Below are 25,314 nucleotides of genomic sequence, written 5' to 3'. Positions count from 1 at the left end.
ATTGTTAGCATTAATCAATTTAATGTTTGTCTTTTCAATTTTCTTTACTAAAACTTTTTGGAAAGTGTTCAATTTATTGGAATTAACTTTCAATTGATTAATGCCAACAATTTGGTAGAATTAATACAATACTGTATATATAAATGTGTGTATATGTGCGTATGCGTGTTGAAAAATATATTATAAACAAACGTTATTCAAATTACGAAACAATCGGTGTCAAGAAATTATTTGAGACTAGGCAGATGTGAGATGTCATTCAGCACGTGATCGGCTTTCAAATGTAACATATTCAAGGAATGTTCTCGTGTTGGGTGATGATGCGTTCGGATTGTTTTTTGTTCTGAAGCATTAAAAACCAATTGCAGCTTCTGGCGATGTCACTTAATTAAATATTACATTCATGACGTTGTGCCTTTTTCTAAAGTTTCCATAATCTAAGATATCTGTAATTTTAGCAAATGAATTTTCAATAAATCGGCGGGCTTGAAAATTTAAATGTGAGCTTAAAATGTTCAAATTAATTGTGATTTGATTTGCTACATCATAACTTTTCTATACTGACATCTCATCATTCGAACCATCCACAATTAAACATATTAAAGGAAGGCATACCAGGTAACTGCAATTGTGATAAAGTTGAACATAAAACATTTAAACATCATTTAGTTATGTTATATAAATTATTGCGTTTCAAAACTTAAAATTTATGAAACTTCTCAAATTTACACTTCGCCCTAACAGTTTCACAAAAAGTTTTTATTTTTTTGTTAAAACACTTGGATCACTTTTAGAAGTATGCATGCGTTATTTATCAGTGTTTTTTCATTCCTGATCATTACTTTCAAACATTTTTTATAATATACTCTCTATAATAAGATAAAATATGCACTGCATCCAGTTAAAATTTGATAAACTTAGTTCTTCACACGTTTCTATCAAGATGTAGGTGGGGTATCGGATCACTCCTGCTCTTCCATATTTTATATTAATTTTATGTTAATTTTAGGCTATATGGTTATGTTGAATGCATTTTTTAAACAGCTTCAATAAAGATTGTTCAATTCAATTGTCGTTTACTGTAAATTATTCTGAGCTAATTTTCTTAAAAGAAATACATTTACAATACTTTGCTATAAATCTTTCATTTTACTGGTTCTAAGACTAAAAAATCATGTTGAAATTGTAATTTTAATTAAACGTGCACGGATGGTGTTTAAGCGAAGCTCTAATCTTATCTTCGCCGTGCACGGGCGGTGAGGTGCTGGCATTACAAGCTGATGTTAATGCTCATTGAAGTTCGTTTGTGTACAGTTTCAGAGGCTCCAAGAATTTTTATGAAAGTAGAAAAGAAAAAGAATATAACTTTGCTTCCGTATTTAAAAAGTAAAAAAAGATTGATGAATATGATTATAAACTGTAAATGTTATTACTTTAGCAAAACTAACTTTGTCATGCTGCGTTTTTTCGTAACAATATAAACATTGCAACAAATTGTTATCGGTTAAATTTTAAATTTGTCAAAATTTTGTACATTTCATATTTTGTTGTCTAAATTTGGCACTTAGTTGAGTGAAGAAGACGTTTTACATGTAAAAAAGAAAATAACAGTTCTCTCAATAAAAGGAGCTCAAAGAACAACAAAGCATGGTTGTTTAGCTGCGAACACTGAAATGAATGTTGAAACATAAGAGATGCTCGTCTAAGTAAATTAATAAAATTTCTAAAAAAAATAATCAATTAAAAATGTGTTGGTTTGTCCAAATAATCAACGTTAATTATTTTGTTTAACATTGAATATTTTGTTTTATACTTGGATGAGAAGGTGGATCTAGACAACTTTGACAAAAGTACACTGTACATTTTTGGTGTGGTCTAAATTACTGGGTGACTTTTTTCTTTTATTGCCAAAATTTTGTGTCAATTTTCTTTTTCGAAATAGCCTTTTCATGTATAATAACTGTTTATGGTATAAAAAGTAATTAAACGATATATCTTGGATAAATTTTCAAAAAATAACTACAAAATGGGGGCTGACTCTCCCCCTTAAACCCGCCACTGAATGAATGCTTTGTTGTTAAAATTAAATGTGCATGTTTTTTTGTTTAAAAAGTTATTATTTAATAGTAATTGTTGATTTCTTGTGAACTCTTATGGCTGTCACGTAATAAATTAGTTTAGACCTGATACAATTACTTTTGTAATAATCTCTATTGAAATTTTAGTAAAACTTTACAGCAAAACGATGGCATTTATATTAAAATCTTTCTTTAAAAAATTAGTTAAAATATTCATAATAGTTTGAATTGTGAGATATTTATTTCATTACTACCATTTGTTGAATTGTTTGTTATGCCAAACTTAGATTATAAATTTGTAAGTAAACAACGCAGATGAAGCAGAAAATGGAGGATTGACCTCCTACGAACACCTTCGACATCACCACAGGCGCTCTCGTATTAACGAAAACCAATATAACAACGGATATCGCAATAACAACATTCACTGGCCTGATGGTGAAGGTGGTGTCAAAATTTCAACAGAAGCCATTCAAAGATCTTTTCTTCCAATGAAATGTCATCGTAACTTGGTCTGTTTGTCGGGAGGAGAATGCCAGGAACTTGATGAGGCCGGTGATTTCAGGTGCAAATGTCCTCTCGGTACAACTGGAACGAGTTGTGAACAAGGTGAATCACATTTACTTGCAAATCTGCTGTCTGAAATTGTTAATAGTTATTCCTTAATATGAGCAATATAATTTTTTGATTATAATTTTTGACAGTTTCCTCGATCAAGTATCCTAAATTTCAAGGAATTGGCCATATTGCTTTTCCAGCTTTGAAGAAAGCGGAATTAAGTTTTAACGTAAAAATGGAGTTTAAACCGGAGAGTGAAACTGGTTTGTTACTTTTTACCGCTGATCAACCAGATGCCAAATTTGACTTTTTTTCAATTTCATTGGTGTCTTCCAAAATTGAATTCAGGTATGTTATTATTAAATTGAAATTATGATTTAATATAACAACATTTTACTTATTTTCCATTGAATGAAATATCAATACGTAAACTTATGTAACAAATTTCTTAGCGTGTTCATCATTTCAAATTAAACAAGTTACTAATAAAAATTTTTACTCAACACTGCTGTCGTAAAATGAAAGATGAATAGTTAGTTATTTCAAAAGTTTGAAAAATACAATAAAAATTTTCAATGATTTTGCAAAAGAAATTAATTTTTTCATGTGGTTTTCGGATCAAGTCATTATGTCCATATTCTTATTCGAATATCCACGTATTGAAATCTTACTTTTACTTTCAGTTTTTTGAAACCTTTTTGTCTCACTGCCCCAATTGCAAGCATATCTTTATAAATTAATAAATGTTTTTAGACTAGCAGATGTTTTCTTAGGGAAAAAAAATTTGTAATTTAAATTTCTGGGCCTAATTTTTACGATTTTGAGTTCACAAAATTCACCATAACATCTGTTGAAACAAAGAAAAGAAATAAACAAACATTTCTTACAAAGTTTAACTTAGCGGGCTTTTCAAAGCCGTATTAACTAATAGGCTAAAAAGACTGGAGCCTAGGGCGGCTAATTTTAGAGGGCGGCAAATTTTGAAGTTAAAAAAAATAGCATAAATTATCCTGAATTAATATCATGTTTATGCAAGATCAAAAAATTAATATTCGGTCGTTTCGACTACTTTATTCTTGATATTATTTTTCCCAGAGCACTACTACAACGTGAAAAAAGTTTAAAACATTTGTTATATAATTTAGCATTTAAAATAAATAAATCAAAATAACTTTGTTTTGCTATTAGATTTATTAAATATTGCTTGTTAACATTAAGAAAAAAGTTAATTAAACGGCAAAATTTTTCAAACCTAGAGCGCAAATTCATAAATCCGCTTCTAGGTTTTTCTGTTCATTATTGTGAGATGTTAGTAAACTGTAAAGTTTCTCTACCAACATATGATCATACAAAAATGTCGTTAAGAATGGAAAAATTATTCCAATCACAGTTCATTCAAATAAAGGCCGTGATATTCACGTAATTTTTTATCTTGTTTTTAATTGCATGAACGATATTTAAACTGAGGATTGTTCTAAGTTTTTAATGTTTTATCAAATCCAATTCATTTAAACAAAAGGGTGGTCGAATTAGCGGAATCGCCAGACATTTTTGTAACAACAGATATTTACATTTCTGCAAACTCCCCTTCCTCGAATGGATACTTTTTTATTGTTAGATTCAAGTAAATTTGGGTCTAAAATAAATTTAAATTTTAAAGTGTTTCTGCAGCCTCCCTCTTCTGCGATAGTAAAATTGAGTCAATTATCAAGAAATAGTTGAAACAGCCAGTTGTTAAGATTTTTAAAAATCTAAGCTCTTTTCGAAAAAGTTTTTGGCAACGCTACTTATTCGGCTATTCATTCGATTGAATTCAGTTTCTTTATATGTAACATAACCTACAGTATAAATTAATGACGTGCCTCTATAATTTATCTAAAATTCTAAATAGATCTAATCTTTTAAATAAAGAGTGAGACATTTTAACTGTTGCCATTTCTTTATTTCTCGACTTCTCGTTGTTTTCATTATTTGCTTTGCGCAGTCTTCGGTGCATTAGAAAACCAACAGTACACCTTTAGTATGATCGTGTAATGTTTATTCTTTATTAATACTAGGAAATCTTCAGAATCGTTGCTACTACAATCACAACGACTCATATATATTTATATTTGGCTTCAACATCACCTAAAATATTTAAAACTTACAGTGGCTTTACCAGAAATTTTTGTCGGAGGCCTTGAATTGATTAAAAATTTAGGAACCTTTTTCGCTTGTTGCACAATTTTTTGTAAATTTGGCTATTGAAACCCGGTGCTCATCTATAAAATTTACCATCATCTTTTTTTTGCGGAGATCTAAAAGAATTTCAAGTCTAAAATTTTTATAAAGTTATATAGAAATTTTGTTCAATTTGGCCTTGACTCTTAATTCTCCATTCTGCTCTAATCTTCTTGGCTACTTGGTTCCGTCTCAAGAAACAAATATTTCTAACATGCTTTTTTGTCATAAGCAACGTTCGGAACTATTCACTTTGCGTAGGCTGTAGTGAAAATCTGAAAAAAATTTCGTTTCAACTATTCTTCATTATTCCAATCAAAAATTTGCATTCAAAATTGATGACGGACAACTACTAAATAAGAAAATTGTTGATAAGAGGTGAAATGAAACATGGCTATAAATCACATAAGCAAATTTAATACTGACTTTATATAAAAATGAAAAAGTTTAAATGTATTAACGTAAATTTATATAATAAAAATGGAAACATATTTAGTATGATGAATAATAAATTCATTGCAAGATATGATTGTGGATCTGGCATGGCGATTATTAAAAGTTCGAACGTGGTGAAGTTGAACATGTGGAACATGCTGGTCATCAACAAGAACGAACAATTTGGAATGATCCAGTTGAACAATGAAACTATTGCCAGAGGAAAATCAAAGGTCTTTCAATTTTTAATCAGCTGTACGATACGCGTTAAAAGTTATCTATATCAGAAAACGTTCTTCACAAAAATCACATACAAATAGCAAAATTATTCAGAAAATATTGTGACTGATAAATAATTAAAAATAAATGACCATATTAATTTATTATTTGTTGAATAAATTAATTTATGATTCAGCAATATAATTACACGTATGATGTCATTAATTTTCCACTCGGTAGGTGTACGGTTGAGAGATCAACGATTTCATCACCTCAATACTGTTCAAAATACTTCATTATTGCATATCACTTGAAATGATTTTGTTTGTGACGATCTTTTTAAATGAAAAGAAAAACATCGTATTTTTAAGGGTAATTTCAGTCGAATAAACTTTCAAAACAATTTGTACCTGGGTGGCTACCTGAACCTCAGCGAGGTTTCCGATAGGATCGGGATCGGAAAGGGATTCGACGGCTGTATTCGGCTGTTGCAGATCAATAAGAAGCTGTACGACATGAGGAAAGGAGAATTTGTTGGAGACGCTTTGGGAGGTGTTGATGTCGGTCAGTTGCTTATGCAACGTGTGCTTTCATTTGCAATTACACATTTTACTCCATCCACACTACACTTTAGAAAACTGCATAACTGGAATATGCAACAAACTGACATGCTTCAACGGAGGGCAGTGCGTGGCTGAGAACGCCGAGTTTCCAAGATGCGACTGTCCGCTGGGAACAAGTGGCGACCAGTGTCAGACAAGCGAGTAGTTTGCCTTAATTATTGTGGCGTTAATTTGAATTTAATAGTTTTTTCAAATAAAATATCTTGATAAATTGATTTATTAAAGTCAATAAATAAAAACTTATTTATATTTTTAAAGTTTAAAATTTATTCGAAATTTTGAATTTACAAAAAAATATTTAAATTAACTTAAAACTAAAATTATTTTAAGACTAATTTTTTTAATAACAAGCAATTTTTAATGTACAGAGATGAAACTTTTGGTGCCGAGGTTCATTGGCTCCTCCTTTCTGCAGTTCACCGGCCTGCGGCGGAACGTCCTTTCCTTCACGGAGATCGAGGTTCACCTGAAACCGAAGAAGAACTACGGCTTAATACTTTATAATGGTTATGCGAAAGATAAGACTGGAGACTTCATATCACTGAGCATTGTGGACGGCTTCGTTGAATATCGTTTCGATCTTGGAACTGGCCCAGCCATTTTGAGGTTGGCAAATAAACCACATTCAAATTAAATTTTATGAAATCGAGAATATTCAATAAATTTTAATCTTTTTAAGAAATTCGAGTTTTTATTAATCACAAAAAATTAGAACATTTAAAAATTCAAATGAATGCATTTTGTTAAGGAGCAAATACAGAATTGAGTTGGATGTGTGGCACATTGTGATCGCCTCGCGAACTGGACGGAAAGGTTATTTGAAGGTTGACGACCAACAGCTGGTCGAAGGGATGGCGAGTGGAGCATTCACGCAACTGACACTCACTTTAGATTTGTTTGTTGGAGGTCACAGAAATTTTGATGAAGTTGTGCCCGCAGCTAATATCAATGAAGCTTTCTATGGCTGTATTCAAAAAGTAAGAGATAGTAGTTAGCTTGTTTACCAAAATGATAACTTTAAACTTAATTACTTTTAGTTCAGTTTTTTAACTAAGGAATAATAATTTTTATTTTGTACAGGTTTTGATAAATGAAAAGCCAATGAAACTTTTGTTAGAAGCTATTACAGGAATGAACCTGATAAATTGCAACCACGCTTGCTCAGATATTCCGTGCGGAGAGTATGGAAAGTGCACACCGCAGCTCAGCGACTTCACTTGCAGTTGTGATCTGGGCTATGCAGGCAACGTTTGCGAAACAAGTAACACGTTTTACGTTTCTGTTGATATTTAAGGATTAGATTGAAATGAATAAACGTCTATTTAGAAATTGTGCCGTCGATTTAAATTCAAACTAAAATCCTTGTTATCATACAGAACTAGATGCGTCATCCATATCTGCAGCATCCTTCTCAGGGAACAGTTACTTGCTCTACGTTCATCCAACCATTGTCCAGAGGTATTTTGCTTCTGTTTTATCAAGAAATGTAAATTATAACTTTTAGGAATTAAATTGTTTATGGTCTAACTTCGTGCCAAAGTAAATTAACTAATTCCTTATGCGAGTAATATTTTCTCTCAATTATCACTATTTTTGATTTCAAACAATGGACTGGGTGCTTTATTTAGTCCAACTGTGCAATCTTTGCAAGCCAACCACCCCTTGCCGTTGAAGGATTCTGTAAAGATATGAAAGTCTCACCGTTTTCAAAGTGACTTTCCTGATCTGAACTGCGCTCTTGAATAATATTATAAAATGCTCCACGAAAATTCCGATGATAATAATATTAATAATAATATCTACAATCAAAAATTGGTTGGTACAAATTAGTTATAAAAACGATTTCCAATTGGCCTAATCAAAAAAACGATCATTCATTCAATTAACAATCGCAAAAAGGCTAAGTTAGAAGTTACAAGGCTCTGATAGGAAATCACTTGAACTTTCCTCAACATCAACGACAAACTACATAATGATATGAAATGTTTGCAAATGTAGCAAAGCAGCAGCAAACTGATAGTTGACCATCCACTGCTAAACAGATGGACCATGGCCATTTGATTCTAATTAATTGAAACGTTCTATCAACAAGTCGAGAGAATTGTTTTAAGTTCTTCAAAATTTTAGCTGATATTATTAGAAATGTTGTAAACGTAAACTAATCTTTTATTGCAAATAAGAGTTTATAAATTGAAGCGACTAAAGAAGATTTTTTCATTTTTTTCTACTGCAACATATATGAATTTGATACTAATTATAATTAAAATTTCAATATTCGACTTTTTTTTAAATGGTTGCAGATTTTCCTAAAAATGTTTTAAAGTGTTATAAACATATTGTGCATTATGTTAATTTTGTCATGAATTATAAATTTACTCAAAAATCGTGTTAGAATGAACAATTTGTGATCGGTGGCCTGCGACACAAGAATTTTGTTTTCTTTTAGCTTTGGTCTCCTAATCATTACCTAATTATTATTAATTTGGATTGATTGAATAAAATTTGATTTGATTTGATATTTTGAAAGGCCTACAATGATCGTCATGTTATTCAATCTTTCGTAGGCTCACTGATTTCCGATAAATAGCACAACTTCTCCAAATACAGACTTGTTTTAACGTTTCAATCATTCGAAGAAATACGCTCGACGTAGCACGATTGCCAATAATTCCTAGCGCAACTCTACAATCCAACAACTCCAACTTCTCTTCGCAACTTGGGCTTATTTATATACAGCAGTGTCACAAAGATATTTGGTCATAACAATTAATTAGTGATGGAAACATAAAATTATAGGATCAAAATAATAATTAATTGAAATTCATTATATAGCGCATTATTGCAGCAATTAAACAATGTGTTGCTTAAAAAACAAATGCAGAGCGAGCGGTCGTGAGTTCATGTTGCAGTTCAAGATGAAGGCAAGTGAGGAGAGCGGTCTGATATTCTGGGTGAGCGAGGAGGAAAGTGGGCCGAACGGCGACTACTTAGCAGTCGGCCTGCACGCCGGCTTCCTCGAGATGAGGTTCGACCTCGGAACTGGCGATGCTCACATCGTGCACAACTTCACACGCCTGGACGACAACAAGTGGCACTTCATCAGCATTCATCGGTAAAAGTTTACTTTTGATGATTCAGAGTTGTAAAAAATGTAGCGCACCAGTAACGATGCTTAAATTATCAGCGATGCAATGTTACTACTTTATTATTACTTAATCATGTTACTCACTTTTTTGTTTGAAAAAATTCCTCCATCAAAAGTTTCGAAAGGACGGGATTCCTTCAAGTAGATGGTCAGAACATCACGAAAGGATTCTCACCTGGCGAAATGAAGCAGCTCACATCTCCAGGGTCCATTTTTTTAGGTCTCTCGTTGTTAGAAATCATTTAATTGACATTTTACAGGTTGCTTGCAATTATGAATGGTGTCATTATGAATTGAATTTTTGGAGCAGATAGGTACTCATAATCTTGCTACATTATGTTAAAACTTTAAAAGCAATTTTTTCATCTAATTTTCTCTCCCGATATAAACTCAAAATAAATCATAAAATGATTAAATAATAGATAGGTAATAATAATAATAATGCTGTGTATATACACGTGTATAGTTTTATTTATTGCCCAACTTTCTTATTAGTTTGGTTAACATATTTTCAATTTGAAATCATTTTCACGTTCCATTGACTCTCCTTCAGAGATTTCAACAACACTTAAAACAGCATTTTTGTGTTTTTCCCAAATGTTTAAGTTAAAATTAAAACTTCAACGAACCATCCAATCAATCAACCAGTCAACCAACCAACCATCCAACTAATCAACCAACCAACCAACAAACAAACTATTCAACCAACCAATCAACCAGCCAACCAACCAACCAATCAACCAACCAATCGTTCTAATTAAATGAATTGAATGCAGGCGGGATGGAAGACATAGTACAAAGAACGCTTAAGAGATACAAATCAGGGCTGGTTGGATGTTTGCAGAATGTCACGTTAGGCGGGGACCTGGGCATTCATCTGGTGGAAGATGCCCTCGAAGGCAGCAACATCAACTCGTGCGGCGTCTACAGTTAATTTGCATTTTCTCTTCAATAGAACCAGTAGTTAATTAATCAATATAGCACAAGAAAACTTGTTTTCGGAAACTTATTTTATTATTTACACAATTTTAAAAAGTTTTTCTAATGAAATGATTTTGATAAACGTCAATTGCGAAACATTTTTATTTCAAAATCATGATATCTTTTATTCTACGTTAACAAAAAGAAACGAATTCCTAACAAAACATAAAGTGGAGTGAATCGTCCTATTTAACCAAGAGAAGTTTCATTTATTGAATACTCGATTGTTACAGTTGACAAAATGCTCAACACCGACACATTTCACACAAGCAAATTTGAAAAGTTCTGAAAAATTTCTAACAATAAAAACATAATCATCCGTCTTTAGAAAAAACACAAAACTAAGGTTTGACTGATGCACAACTCGATGTTGGGTTGAATGACAGGATCGGGAAGTTGATAGATCCTGGATTGTAAATCATGTTGATGTTCTGCTGGATTGGTGACAATATCTGACGAGGACTGACTTGCAGACTGGAACTGAAAGGCATGGCAAACGCAAGAGGCAACAGATGCGTCAGATTCATCGGCAGAGTCACATTTGGCTTAAAGTCCTATTCCGTGAATAAATAAACAAATTAATAAAAAAAATATAAATATTTTTCAAAGGGCGCAACAATTTTTGTTTACAAAATAATTAAAAAGTAAATAAACTTAATGGTGCAAAAGCCAGTTTATCTGACCATCGGTAAATAGGAAGAGCCACTTATAAATTACGACCACGCTTCAGCAAGCCTAATTTGATTTGTTCATCCGCCAGGTCATGCAGTAGAAAAACCTTCCAATAGAAAACTCCGACGCCCAAAAATTGTTTTCAACTTCTGCACCAAAATTAAAAAAAACTAAACGATGGCTGAAAACGCTTTCATTCTATTTAATTTAACAATGCCTATGATAGAGAGAGAGAGAGAGAGAAAGAGAGAGAGAAGGTAAAAGGGAGAGAGAGAGAGAAGGTAGAAGAGAGAGAGAAAGAGAGAGCCAAAATTTGGTTTTAGGGCTAAAGTCTCCATTTCTGTACGCATGATGATAAAAAAACTAAATGGCAACATTGAAAATAATAACAATAGGCAAAATAATAACAACAGCAGCAGCGATAATAATAATAATAACCACAAGAGTATTAATAATATTAAAATTAAAGATAAAAACGATGCACGTGAAAATGTACCTTGTCGGGTTGTCTGGGTGTCTTCGTGAGATCTAGCGGCTGTTGTTGTTGGCAGTCTTTGGAGACATTCGCGAAACCTAAGTTAGGTAACATTTATTCATTAATTACCTAATTAATTAAGTAATTAATTAATTAAATAGGTAATTAATTAATTAATCATTCATCGTTAGTTCGTTTATATTCGGTAATTTTTGAGAGAGCACACCGATAAAACCAGGGCATCGAACCGGAACTGAACTGTAACCGAAAACCGTTAAAAACCAAAATTTTGCTCGAAACAAAAACCGTAACCGAACTTAAATATTGTTTGCTAGTTTAACCGAAACCGAAAACCATAACGAAATAACGGTTCGATGCTAAAAATTTATAAGAAAATATTTTTGTCTAATTCAGAAAAAAAATATTTAGACAATATTTTGTCTTTTGAAATTTTATGTTAATTTTTATTATCTTTGAAAATTTGTTATCTCTCATTTCGTTTGTTTTTCCAACTGAGTTCGCCGATAATTTAAGAAAGAATTGCCACATGAAGATATATCCGATATAATCGGAGAAAGTAGAGATCAAGTGCGATCATCTTCAAAATTTTGGAGTAGCAGCTACACGAGTGTGCCTGGAGCATCTGTTTCTGGATTAAAATTTATCCTCAGAGACAACAGAAGTGGAATCATAGGAAATTTTCATCTTTTTTGAAACAATCTTATATTTATATTAGTGGTTTCAAAATAACTTTGTAATGATTGTTTGAATTTGTTGAAAAAAAATAACGTTTCTTTTTATACTGACAACATTTCAAAATCATTTTTGTTTTTGATTTCTTATTATTCGCAATCTAACATTTAATTCAAATTGGCATCGTGATAATAGTTGGATTTCCGTTACATGCGTTTAAGGAACTATGCTTGAAAAAATTGAGCGAAACCGAAAACCAAAAAAAAAAAACGATATTTCAGGAACGAAAACCGGAACCGAATGGAAATTCGTTTTGCTGATTGAACCGAAACCGTAAACCCAAACGAAAAAAATTACGGTTCGATGCCCTGGATAAAACACAGAAAAATACAATCACATTTATAAGAAATTTAAAAAAATTAATAAACGAAAAATTCCAAAATTTTCTTCATTATTAAATTAATTAATATTTAAAAAATTAAAACGATTAATTCAAGAAGAACGTGATTCAGTGTGAAATATATGTCGAATGTTAATAAATATGTTCAACGTTGAATCGTTTTAGGTTATATATAACTTTGATAGCATTTCAAAAATTGATTTCAACAATCGCTTAAGTGCTGTTCAATTAAATATATTACGTAAGAAGAAACGACAGCATTATTAATGGCGTCCACGATACCAGTTTTATGAAAGTTATACGGAATAACTGATGACTGCAAATAATCAGTTATCCGTGAGAATAACAAAAACTTATCATAACATGACATGGCATGATATGAAGCGAACAATAAAGAGCACGAGCTTCCAACACTTCCAGATATAAAACCTAGTTTACATTTTAAAACGTTACTTACGATGTTTCAGAAAACCTGATAAATGCACGAATAAAAACAATAAAGTTAAATAGTTAAATAAAACTATTATGTATGTTTTATATTAATATAATGTTATAAATATAATTATATAACTAAATACTGTGTTTCATTAATACAAAACAAATTTGGTTGTCAAGCAAGGCCATATAGAATACTCTGCGGAAATTGGAAGACAACTGGATAGATTTCATATAACACGTCATTTCAATGACGCATCTCACTAAGTCCAACCCACAAAACTGTTTAATATGCGTGACTGGATTATTACGAAGAAATTTGTAATTTAGTTTCACGCGAAAATAAATTTTTATTAGCAAATTTACTACTTGAAATTAATTAACTCCTAATCTAATCAGTAGAAAATAGAATGATGTCACTCAATTGGTTCCTAGTCAACAATACTCAAACATTGTATCGCCAATACTAATACTGTTACCGCTTTAAGAATCTGTTGCCCATAACAATACCAATAATCGTTTTTAAAATATTGCTGGTACTACCAATACATTTGCACTTTTTAAACCTGCAACTTGAAACCGAAACTAATATTTTATCCTTAATAATTAATGCACTCGCTAGTTCAAATGAAGCACGAAAAAGGTTGCGTACAGACTAATAATTGTTCGAACCATCAAATTCATAATAATTAAAAATCATTTTTGTGTCCACTACCCCGTCTCGCCATTTGACAAAACTGGATAACTGTCACTTGTTTGTTGAATTCCTTGATGTGCTTGCAACATTTTGTCTACTTAGCTCTGGATCGAAGTATAATTGAAGCACAAAACAACTAAATAACTTATCAATCTGTCAAGGTTACTAACGCTTTTTTTGAATAAAATGGAGGGCCGTTACCACCACTTAAATTGAAACATCAGATTCAAAGTTTCTATCCCTCTTGCTGCTTTTTTAAATGAAAGAAGAAAGCTCAAATTATTATTATAAGCCTAATTATTTGATTATTTGTCAATCGAATAAATTAGAAATTATAAAAACAATTGAAACTTTAAAGAAAGCTTCGTTGAAAATAGTAGTATTTGTTGTCTGACGTTGATTTGCAACTAGTGAATGTTTGTTTGTTTGATTGTATGTTTGTTCAACAAATTAAATAAGAGCTGGACAATCTTTATTTACGCTATTTCATTCGTATAAAAAATATCAATTGCTCATTCCTTTAATTTAATTTTCTCAAATATGTAGCAGTTTCTGAGTAACAACTAGTTATTCAGCCGGAAATAAATTTGAAAAAACAACTTGGATTTAATCAAGGATTAAAAAAAATATCAAACAAATTATCTCGAAAAAAAAATTAGGCACTAACCACAATTATATTCTTCTTTCGGAACTTTTTTAGAAAGATCCAAAGGTTCAGATTGCTCCAAATGTAGCATCATTTTCAACAAACTCTCTTCCTCTAACTTTTTCATCGTTTTCATTGACAAGTCAGTTGGCGAATCGTCATCGTTACTGATGGAAGTACATTTTATAAACTGGTTGGACCACGTAGATGACAGCTCATTGGCGTTAGCATTAAGCTGCGTTGAATTTGTTGTTTTACTAGCGGAAATCTTTTTCAAAATCATTTCTTCATTTTGAGGAAATAAACGCGAATATTTTGGCGCCTTTGAATTTTCAGACTTTACTAATTCAGTGTAACCCTTTTCAGATGCTATTTGCGAAGTTTCAAGAAGTGTCGACTTTTGCTGATTCAGTAGAACGGAAGTTGAGTTAAGAAGTGACGGAAACATGGGCGTCGTCGTTGTTGATGATGTTAATGTTGTTGTGCTCGTCGGTAACGAATTATACAAAGACACAGAGAATGACAATGGCATCATAGTTGGCAACGATGGCGTTAATGGCGTCGCGACCAAATCTGAAAATTCACTTTTTGACAGAACAAATGCACTTTCACCTGTATAACAAGACGCTAAACTTGATGTTGGAAGAGGATTGCCAACGAACGAATCAGTGGGAAAAATACTTGCTGTGTTGGCAGTGGTATTACTATTCCCGTTTAGCTTTATCCGGTGCGATGTGGCACAGTTAATCACTTCTTTAACCACTATAACATCATCTTGCAACATCTCAGTGTTTTCCAAGTTTGAGTTTGTATTCTCTGTAGACATTTTATTTGAAAGTTTAGTCACACCTGATATTGAATGATCCATAGATAATCCAAGGCTGTCTTTTTCAACAACGTTAATTAAATCCTCCTTGACTTCAATTTTGTTTTTTAAACCTTCACCTAACTGACTAGATTCAATTATATTTACATCGGACTGGTTATTAATTTTCTTTGGACTAAGATTATTCACTTTGGTTGCATTAACAGCCTCGGTTGATTTTTTAAATTTGGAATGAATAAATGTCTTGTCTTTGATGACCGATACAACGGGGAGAGAGGTTGCCGAGCTGGTCAACATGTTGTTGCAGACAGGTCTGATGACAATGAATGGCTCTTTGTTGAAGTTCAACTTCATCAATGTTTTCGTCGGAGACTGTGTGTTATCAATCGTTAAATTGTAAATCATTAATTCAATCTAGTTTAAAAAGAGTAACTCAAATTATTTTGTTCCAACAATTTTGAAGTAAGCCGGTTTATTTTTCAAGTGGCAAAAACTTTTACTTCAAAAATAACATATTCATAACAAATGTATCAGCAGCTGATAAAATGGTGAAATAAGAATTAAATAGAGTAAAAGATTACTTCTCCACTAGCGGAAAACTTGTCTTCCTCACTTCCATGTGTCGCTGAGACGAAAGCCGCGTTGAACTGAAACTTGCCCTTCACTGTTTTTTTGGTACACTTTTTGTTTGAAGCGTTTGTTGAGTTGTTCATGAAGTTTTCAAATGGCTGAAGGTACCTGTTTGCATTTAAAATATAAAAGCACGTTAACAATTTTTTATATTTGTCAGACAACTTTCTGAACATGTGAACAAGCAAGTTGAATTTGACAGCAACAGTTGCCTCACTTTTCATAATTCTTCCTCGTCCCAGTGGCGGCACTGGTGTTGCATGCACTGCCTCCCAGCTCCATGTATATCTCCTTCCACAGCTTCTTTTTGGTGACCTGTCGGTTGAACAGCAATGAGTAATCAGGAGAGTCGAACTTTTTATTAATGATTAAATTGCTTTTATTGGTATTAATATTGTCATTGTTATCATCATTATTATCAGTGAAAATAAGTGAAACAGTCAAAATATATTAATTAATTTTATATTCCCCATTCAAACCATCAAACGTGTTACTGATAATAATGCCAACCACAGTATGTGCAATATTTATTTCGTATCAAAAATGATAAATGAACAGATAAATTAAGTAAACAAAACAAACAAATAAACGAATGAACGATGAAACGAACGAACTAACGAACGATCCATCGAGTGAACGAACGAACGAGCTAACAAACAAACAAAAAATAATAATAAACAAATAATAAAGCAAACGTCACCTGATCGTAGCCTCCTCTTTTGTGAGTGCTCACATAAAACTGGTGCAAGTCCACTAGAAAATATGAATAAAAACAAGATTGAAAAACAAATTAGTCTAACATAAATTATGACATAATTGTGTGAGTGTATGTGCGTGTGAGTGTGCGCGTGTTTAACAATTCAGCAATTAAATGTCATATGTACCAAAGACGCAACGAATGTTGCCTGCTGAATATTTGGCCTAAATATGACATTCAGCTTTGGCCTAAGCCCACACTTTTTAGATTCCAGAAAAATAATTGTTAAATATTATTAGCAGGAAATGTATCTTGGCCATCATAGCTGTTAAAACGTCTGAATTTAAACAAGATATTGAATATTATCCCGATAAAAATTGTTGGATAGACATAAATCGCATATTATTTTTTCGTAAGCATGTTTTTCATCTATTAAATTGAAATTATTTCCAAGTTGTGGGTTTTTTAGTATTCAGCTATTCGACATTTGGTGTATCTCTGATATGTACGCTTCATTAAAAGCAAGCAGACAGATGTAAGTGTTTATAAAACGTTAAAAATATTATGATATAAAAATATTTAGATAAAAAAAGTTATTCAAAATTATTTAGATAAATTTCAGTAAATTTTAATTAAAGTTAGATTAAAAAATAAATGAAAATTAAAAATTTCTCCTACATTACGTTGCAATTGAAAATAAACGTAAGACGTGAAATTTTTTATCATAGCAGATGATGTGGTAAAGTTAACTGAAGCATAATGTATGAGAACCTTCTTTGAATCCGAGTATTGGATTTTTAGAGATAGGCGATTGGTTGTCGTTCATGAACTGGTAGAGTTTCTCGAGAAAGACAGTTTTATCGTTGACTAAATTATTGCTGACTGCACAGTTGTTTTTGCTTGCGATAGCATCTTTATCACAAGTTGTGCTAGTGCTATTCTTCGCAGTGTCCGGTTTACATTTGTGGATGCGTCCTTCCGATTGGAGTTTTTTCCTTTTACTGGGTGACGGAGACTGCGTTGGGGTGGATTGTTGCAAGTTTCAACGTTTGAAGTGGCAGTTTCAGAAAAACATTTAGTGAGGCGAAAGAAAATAGTTGTTACAAACAACTGAATTCGATTAGTACTATCCAGAATACGTAAAGTTAATCATATGAAAATTTATTATAAATATATCAATGTATCAATAACCATTTTTATTTATTTTAGTTGTAATAAATATGTTTTATGAACATTTCGTTAACTGAATTATATCGATATTTAATTTTTTTAAAAATTAAGATTTGTCAACAACAAAAATAAAACCATCAAAACAACACATAAAGTTAAACGATGATAATGAAGAAATGAAAATTGTATGAAAGTATGAAAGTAACGAATTGAATGCACACCGTAAGAGCAGCAAAATCAAAAGAGACGTTGCTGAATCTGTTGGACGTTTTGCGGAGGACGATCTGGTCCAGGCATATTTCTGATTCATTCGAGTCATCCGATTCAAAATATTTGCTATAATTCTTCTTTTTTCGTTTCCTGCCCTTCAACCTTGGAGCTGTTAGGTTATTATTATTATTATTATTATTATTTCTGTTGTTGTTGTTCTTGTTGTTATTGTTAGTCATTCATCGTACTTCGTTAATAATTGTTTTGAAAATGTAATATGAAAATTTGTCGAACAAAACTTTAAGCCTTTTTATACATAAAATGACAAATTTAATAATATCATTAGTTATCAGAGTAGAATATATATATAGTAAAGTCTATGAAAACTAAAGTTTGCGGTCGTTTCAAGTAATCCTCTGGAATGTATTCGTGTGTATTTGTGGGTGATGTGCAGATGTGTGTATAGCAATGTGTATGTGCTTATACGCTTTGTGCTGATATATTCATTGGTTTAGTTATATAAGTAATGATAACGATATATATGATACACATTCTATGTTAGGTGCACTGTGTGGCTGAGGTGCTGAGAGTTGGTAGTGTCGCTTCCGACATGATACGCACCAGTCAATTGTGAGGTTGTTGCTAATTGGGCGGGTGTGTTTGTTCTGTTTTATTTGTTTGTTTTCTGCACTTGAGACTTTATGTTAATAATTAGGTAAGAGAATGACCGTCTATAATTCTAAGATTTTGGCATAGATTCCCAACACCGGTAGGTGTTAAATTAACTAATTTGGAACTAACTACATTTATTTCTAATAGTTTTCAGGGTCGACAAGGATGGTGTGGCTACGAGGCTTGTCTGCAGTGGACGATGTCGTGAAGTTGGATTGGTGATGGCCGGAATGAAGTGAAGGATGGTGTGATGGGTAAATTGGTGCTCATTGGCACAGGCGATGAGGACTATACGTTGGATTGATAGACAGATACATATTACTTTTTATATTCGATTATTTTGTTATCGATATGGTGCTGTAGTTTACTTTTATTGTTGTTGTTATTATTATTATTGTATTTCTTTTTATTTATTTATTTATTTTTGTTATTTTTTTAATACTTTTTCATATTATTGTTGTTTTTTGGACATTTAAATTATTATCACATATTAGATATGAGCACATGGATTTTATTCTACGCTCATTATTAAATGTTATGTTGTGTTAAGCCTACTTTAAAAAACGAAATCATTTCGTTTATCAACGTTAAATGTTAGCTTAGCGAGCGCAAATACAAAAAAAAAACTCAACTCAAAATGGCTTCGACAAAAATGTTCCAAGTTAAGCGGTTAATGTTCAAATTAAATGAACCGACTTGTCAACATTTGCCTCATCTTTCAGTATTATCTTTGTTTCCAGGTCTATCAAATTTTTTTAAATGTTATGACTTTTCCCAACTCAGTCAAACATCTGCAGATTTGTTTTTTCATTGAACTTTTCTGGCATTCCAGAATTGTCAGCTCGATTTAGATATTCCGACTCTCAGGCTGAGGCAGGCTTAAAATTCCTTCATCATTTTGCGCTCATTAATCTGCATTTTGATATTTCGCAAACTTTCTGGTAATTTTATCTTTCTTCGTTTTGACGCCGTGTTAAAACCAGGCTAGCCTGTCATCCTTTATTCATATTTATTTGCTTATTTTGATTTTTTTCTTTCCTCAGTCATTTTAACGTATTATAAAAATTTTTTAGTTAAATTTTGGTAGTTTGTTTGTTTTCGTTTTGCATTCACATTCTTGCGTCGCTTTCTGTTCTTATCACATTGATCTCTTCATCTTTATATTCATAACTAACTTGTTGAAACCAACCTCTGCATTTGTCGAAACTACAAAAGTTGATTAATGTTCTTTATTTCGTATTATTTTTTAAACAAATATACTTCATATATTCTCATTCATTTATCTCATCATTAATAATATCCATACAAAATGACATAGGACAAACAAACAGCTCAATAAATTGTTAGAAACTTTCGTACAAGTTTTATATATCTGGCTTTCTCATTGTTACTAACACAATTATATAGCTTACAAATTGCTCATAAAAAATGTAAATTTGTTACTGGTTTTGAAGTGCATAATAAACAAAAGAATAGTTTGGATAATACAGCAGATCCTCACCTTCGGATGCACCATGGTGTTGCAGCTGCTATCATAATCATACAACTATATTATATGCATATTGCCTAGCTCCATCTGCATTTATTCTTTCATTCAAGTCACTAATTTTTATAATTCTTATATTTTTGAGTTTCGGTAAGCCTGAGATGAATATTATTTAAAAACAAAATTCTGCCTTGCTTATAAACCCATGTAAAGCATTTTAATCTATATATTATGGACACCGAGTTAGCTCAGTCGGTAGAAATGCCATGTCTCGCGCTGCTATTACGCGATGGCATGTGGTGTGGTGTGGATAGTGTACAGCTTTTTTGGCACGAAAGTTTAGTTATAAGTATAGAATAACATGTAAGCAGCTCTGTGTTTGACAGAATTGCATTAGAAAGAATACAAAAAAATCCATGTAAAGCTGCCAATAACTGGCAATAAGCCTAACTGCCCGCTAACTTCAAGCCAATAAGTTTTTACAAGTTGAAACGATGACAACAAAGTCAGTAGTAAAGTTGCAGTAGAAGTTAAGTAAGTTAGTGGTCAAAATAAAATAAGTGTTCCTTGCAACAGTTGTTGTAACTGTTGACATGAAAAATAGTAATGAGAGCATTAACATGGAGTTGATTAAGGTTTGTCACATACACTGCAACAAAATTCAAAAAATATCAACAACAACAACAATCAATTAAATGGATAAAAAACAATCATTTTGAAATTATTTTTTTTTATAAAATAGCAGTTGAAATTGTCGAAATTGTTAAAATATTCCAATTATTTGATTTTTCATCATGTACTAAAATGATCATTTAAAACGATGAAAAAATTTGAAAGACTAAACATCACGAAAAACAAATAAAAAAAGCAAATAAAAAACTTGAAAATTATATATCAATGAAAAAACAATCAAATTAAAAATTAATTTCCTTTAATGTTTCAAACTATAAAAAAATATTTTACCTAGATGGTTAAGTTCGCTTTTAAACGATTTGAAGTCTGGATTAGCGGCGGTGTCCATGCAGAAGAAGACGTCAACATCAGAGACAACACTCGGCAGGGATTGAACGAAACTCTTTCCGACTAGATAGGCGAGCATCTGGAGGTCGTCCTGCCTGCTGATCATCGTTAGCCTCTTCCTGGCACACTGGTACCGACAGTACTGAGGGTAGCTAATGATGATGGGCTTCTTCAGATGATGGTAATGCAAAGGTCCATGGATATCTGCATGTTCATCAAATATTTCTTTTTTTACTTCATTCATTCATTCACTCATTTATTCATGCATCCATTCATTCATTCTGTCAGTCAGTCAGTCAGCCAGTCAGCCAGCCAGTCAGTCAGCCAGTCAGTCAGCCAGTCAGTCAGTCAGTCAGTCAGCCAGCCAGTCAGTCAGTCAGTCAGTCAGTCAGTCAGTCAGCCAGTCAGTCACTCATTCATTATTTTACAGTTGAATTACGTTTGAAGAAGTTGGAGATAAACATTTGAATGTTAAAAAAAAACTTAAATTTTCTAAACAAAAAAAATAATAATAAAAGATAGTCAATATGCACAGAACAAAATAACACGCTTGTAATAAATCAACATTCCATTCAATGAATTTTTTCGACTGCAATGTATAAAGCAGTAAATTTATATTTTTTGCGTTTCACCATATTCTTGCTTCCGATAGACATTCCGATTGCTATTGGACTAAGTTTGATTCATTTGATGAAAATTCATTTCAATGAATATATTTTTTAAAACACAAAATTCAAAAATGAAGAAATAGAACGTTAATGATGAGGTTATTTTGAACTTTTAATAACATTTTTCCAGTTGCGATTATTATTTATATAAAGAATGAAATAGAAGCACCGACCTGATGCGTCTGTAGCCTCTTTCGGTGCAGCGTTTGTATTCAAATTAAAATCTGAAGATGATTTGCAGTTGTTAGAAGCAAGTCCATTCACATTATTTTTGGCATTATCCATATTGACACTAAGTAAATTTTCATTCCTGCAATCCAACATATGATCGCCAACTGAAGGTTGAGGATGGCTCGCGCGTGGATCACAGGTGATGTTGAAATTTGCTTCTGATTTCACAGGTTGCCCATCAAACTCATTATTTGTATTATAATTATTATTAGCGTTCAAAGCCGAGTTGCTTTCTTTGATGTTGTTGCACGTGTTGACGTGCACGTGTATTTTTTCGTTTGTGCTTTTGTTGTTTGCTTTTGTATCATTATCCCAACTCGTTGTGTTGATAGCGTTAGAAGGCGATTGTTGATGATGATGATAATGATGCTGGTGATGATGATGATGGTGGTGCTCGCACGGCTGATCAATTAAGATCAATTCAACCAACTCGCTCAGCATCAAGACCACTTTGTTCTCCTCAGCCACCACCTCGTCCTGCAACATTTAATAATTGGCGAATCTTTACAGGAAACAAGATATATAACAATATAACAAGCTCGCATACACACAAACACACACACACACACTTCTGCTGCCAACATACTTGCATAATTTGATTTTCGACACTGATCAAAATGTTTATAGATAATAAACTTCATATATATATATATATATATATATATATATATATATATATATATATATGTATATGAATATATATATATATATACATATATACATATATATATATATATATATATATAAGAATTGAGTGGAGATAATATTTTGTTTGGGTTTTCAAAAGTCGTTTCATAATTAAGATTAAGACAAAGCACTGTGGTCCAGTGAGGAGCAGGTTACACGTCACTTTGCAGCAGACACGGCTATCTTATCTTTTAATTCTGCTTGGCCTTTTTTTGACTAAATGTTCATTGACTAAAACTTAATTTGCAAAATACATTTGAAAATCTGGTTACACTCAAGCCGTGAAGATATATTTTTAGTGTCTCTTCAAAGTGTTACTAACGTAAAACCAAAAATGATATTTGAAAAGAATAAAAATGAAACATAAAAAAACAAGCAAACAAATTAATAAATAAACACACGAATAACTATCTGAAGTGAAAGAAGAAATACAAAAAAATCATCAATATAATAAATTAAAAATAAAAACAAAAGCTAAAATTTGACAAAACATATTAATGGCGCAGACCTGAAAACACTTCAAAAATTTTAGTGTAAAAAAGAACAAAAACACATTGAACATCAGCGTTCCATGACATGCACTCAGAATCAATTCCCGACCTGCCAGCCCACACGCACCCACCTCCCTCTACGTTCTTCAGGTATTTCAGATCAAACAAACAACGCCACGATCAAACAATCCCTCAACCTATATCAACTTTTGTAGACTTAACACAAAATATAGATACGGTTTGAAAGACCCATAGGCACCGTAAGGAAGCACCGCATGCCTTCCAGCAAGGAAACACATAGGTCACATTCATCACATGCAAGCATCTAACAACGTATTTATTCATACATTTATTAGTGAAATCGTTAAAACTGAAAACTCGCCACAGCATGTCAAAAAGTTGTTTACATAGATTAATTTGTTATAGACTATGTTATTCATTGTAGAGTTTCAACAAAATAAAGAATTTCTTAAATGAACGTTAACCGGCAACACAAACAAGCCAACCCAAGCAAACATCAACCGCATACATTCAATACAACTCCATGCATAACAACACTACAACTTGAGCGACCTTGTGACTGAGCGATAAAGTATAAACGTCATATAGGCCGCATGTTCAGATTTATTTTCAATTCAAAAACGGACACACCAGCAACCAACCAGTAGCAACGCTAAACATGACAATCACAAAAGTAATCACTCACTAACGCAATTAGTCAAGTGGCGATATATCGAGAATGAATTCACCACTATATAGTTTTTCTCTTTCTCTCTCTCTTTCTCTCTCTCTCTCACACACACGCACACACACAAACAAATACTTTTATACACACACACACACACACACATATATATATATATATAATAAAATATATATATATAATAAAATATATATATATATATATATATGCATGCTTAATGAGCTAACTTTAAATTGATTAATGCCAACAATACAGTAGAATGTACTGTATATACATTATATTAAACATTATATTATACATTGTATTATACATTTATCTATTTGTTTTATATGCCCTGATTGTGTGTGTGTGTGTGTGTGTGTGTGTGTATGTGTGCGAGCATGTTTTTGCACGTGCACATCAAATTTATTCATGCTATAAAAATGATCAATAAAATTAAAAATAGTAAAATATGAAAACCATGTTTTATATATTTACACATACACACATCAAATACACGTCTACATACTCATCCATCCATTCAATCATTCATTCACTCATTCATTCACTCATTCATTCATTCATTTACTCACTCACATACACACACACACACACAGATATATATATATATATATATATATATATATATATATATATATATATATATACATTTAACACATTGTTGCAGAATATTTATTTTATTTTGTAGGCTACACAAATTTCCCTGTTTCCTAACGTACGCCATAACGTCTTGCACCGTATATTACGCATTAAGTTCTATGAATGTTTCGCCCGAACAAATGACGTAGATGTATGACTGTTATCAATTTAATAATAATAATAATAACAAAAACAATAATAATAGTTGTAGTAGTAGTAGTAATTCAAATGAGGCCTACAAAAACCATTGCGCCTTTGAAATTATGCACGATTCAACATCCAGGCAGGTTCTAATATAACGAGATGTGGTTCATAGCGGGCACATGAAAATTTCATCAATCGTGCAGTAGAAAGTGATGTCAATTAAAAATACATAATTATACATTATTATTAACATTATCGTTACTATTAGGGAATGTACCTGTATTAGGCGCTTTTTCAAAAAGTAAAAATCTTTTAAGAGTGCAAAATACACACACAAACACACACACTCACACATTCTCTCTCTCTTTTTATTTCTCTCTCTCTCTCTCTCTCTCTCTCTCTCTCTCTTTTTCTGACTATTATACTCCAGACATTTTGACTTTTTCAAGAAATAAATTTTTATTGCTTCTTAATAAATAATAAGTTATAGCATAATTGAATCTATTTTTAAAAAAATATATCTTTAACATTTTTTAACCTGCAAAATATAATTTTTTGGTATCACACCTGATCAAGTATCTTATTATTTTCTAAGCCTTCCTGTCAATTTTAGAAATTTTTGTTTTTAGACTCCAGAGATGGCATTCGCCAAACGTTGGTCGGCCAATTTATTTAAAATGTTCCAAAAACATGTCGTTCAATGAATAAAGATTGATACAGTCTACGTCTAGTTAAAAAATTATTTAAAAATTATGAAACTTAA

At 31.9% G+C, this 25,314-nt stretch overlaps 4 protein-coding genes across 4 annotated transcripts; 1 reads left to right on the top strand and 3 right to left on the bottom strand.

The window, feature by feature from the left end:
• Window positions 1-2,545: 2,545 nt before the first annotated feature.
• Window positions 2,546-10,212, top strand: HELRODRAFT_63300 (hypothetical protein; the record flags this gene model as incomplete). The annotated part of the gene is made up of 12 exons (XM_009010459.1): window positions 2,546-2,687; window positions 2,783-2,984; window positions 5,380-5,524; window positions 5,882-6,074; window positions 6,145-6,274; window positions 6,524-6,739; window positions 6,882-7,110; window positions 7,214-7,394; window positions 7,510-7,591; window positions 9,015-9,245; window positions 9,395-9,498; window positions 10,055-10,212. Coding segments are annotated over 12 exons (2,013 nt in total), but the record flags the coding sequence as incomplete, so codon positions are not given.
• A 58-nt stretch (window positions 10,213-10,270) lies between these two features.
• Window positions 10,271-15,720, bottom strand: HELRODRAFT_187773 (hypothetical protein). Its single transcript, XM_009010458.1, has 4 exons — window positions 15,685-15,720; window positions 14,299-15,475; window positions 11,428-11,504; window positions 10,271-10,813 (listed from the first exon to the last, which is right to left on the bottom strand). Exons 2-4 carry the CDS (start codon window positions 15,455-15,457, stop codon window positions 10,601-10,603), a joined length of 1,449 nt encoding a protein of 482 aa, XP_009008706.1. The 5' UTR covers window positions 15,458-15,475; window positions 15,685-15,720; the 3' UTR covers window positions 10,271-10,600.
• Window positions 15,721-15,946: 226 nt separating this feature from the next.
• Window positions 15,947-17,292, bottom strand: HELRODRAFT_62031 (hypothetical protein; the record flags this gene model as incomplete). The annotated part of the gene is made up of 3 exons (XM_009010457.1): window positions 15,947-16,048; window positions 16,434-16,486; window positions 17,202-17,292. Coding segments are annotated over 3 exons (246 nt in total), but the record flags the coding sequence as incomplete, so codon positions are not given.
• A 1,071-nt stretch (window positions 17,293-18,363) lies between these two features.
• Window positions 18,364-22,373, bottom strand: HELRODRAFT_158367 (hypothetical protein; the record flags this gene model as incomplete). Its single annotated transcript, XM_009010456.1, has 4 exons — window positions 18,364-18,452; window positions 18,612-18,770; window positions 20,932-21,192; window positions 21,830-22,373. The coding sequence occupies 4 exons, from the start codon at window positions 22,371-22,373 to the stop codon at window positions 18,364-18,366; spliced, it is 1,053 nt and encodes a 350-aa protein (XP_009008704.1).
• Window positions 22,374-25,314: the final 2,941 nt, after the last annotated feature.

The sequence above is a fragment of the Helobdella robusta genome (assembly GCF_000326865.2).
Source record: "Helobdella robusta unplaced genomic scaffold HELROscaffold_1, whole genome shotgun sequence".
In the NCBI taxonomy this organism is placed as follows: domain Eukaryota; kingdom Metazoa; phylum Annelida; class Clitellata; order Rhynchobdellida; family Glossiphoniidae; genus Helobdella; species Helobdella robusta.
The sequence above is the reverse complement of the archived record's forward strand: the minus strand, read 5'-3'. Positions and strand labels throughout refer to the sequence as shown.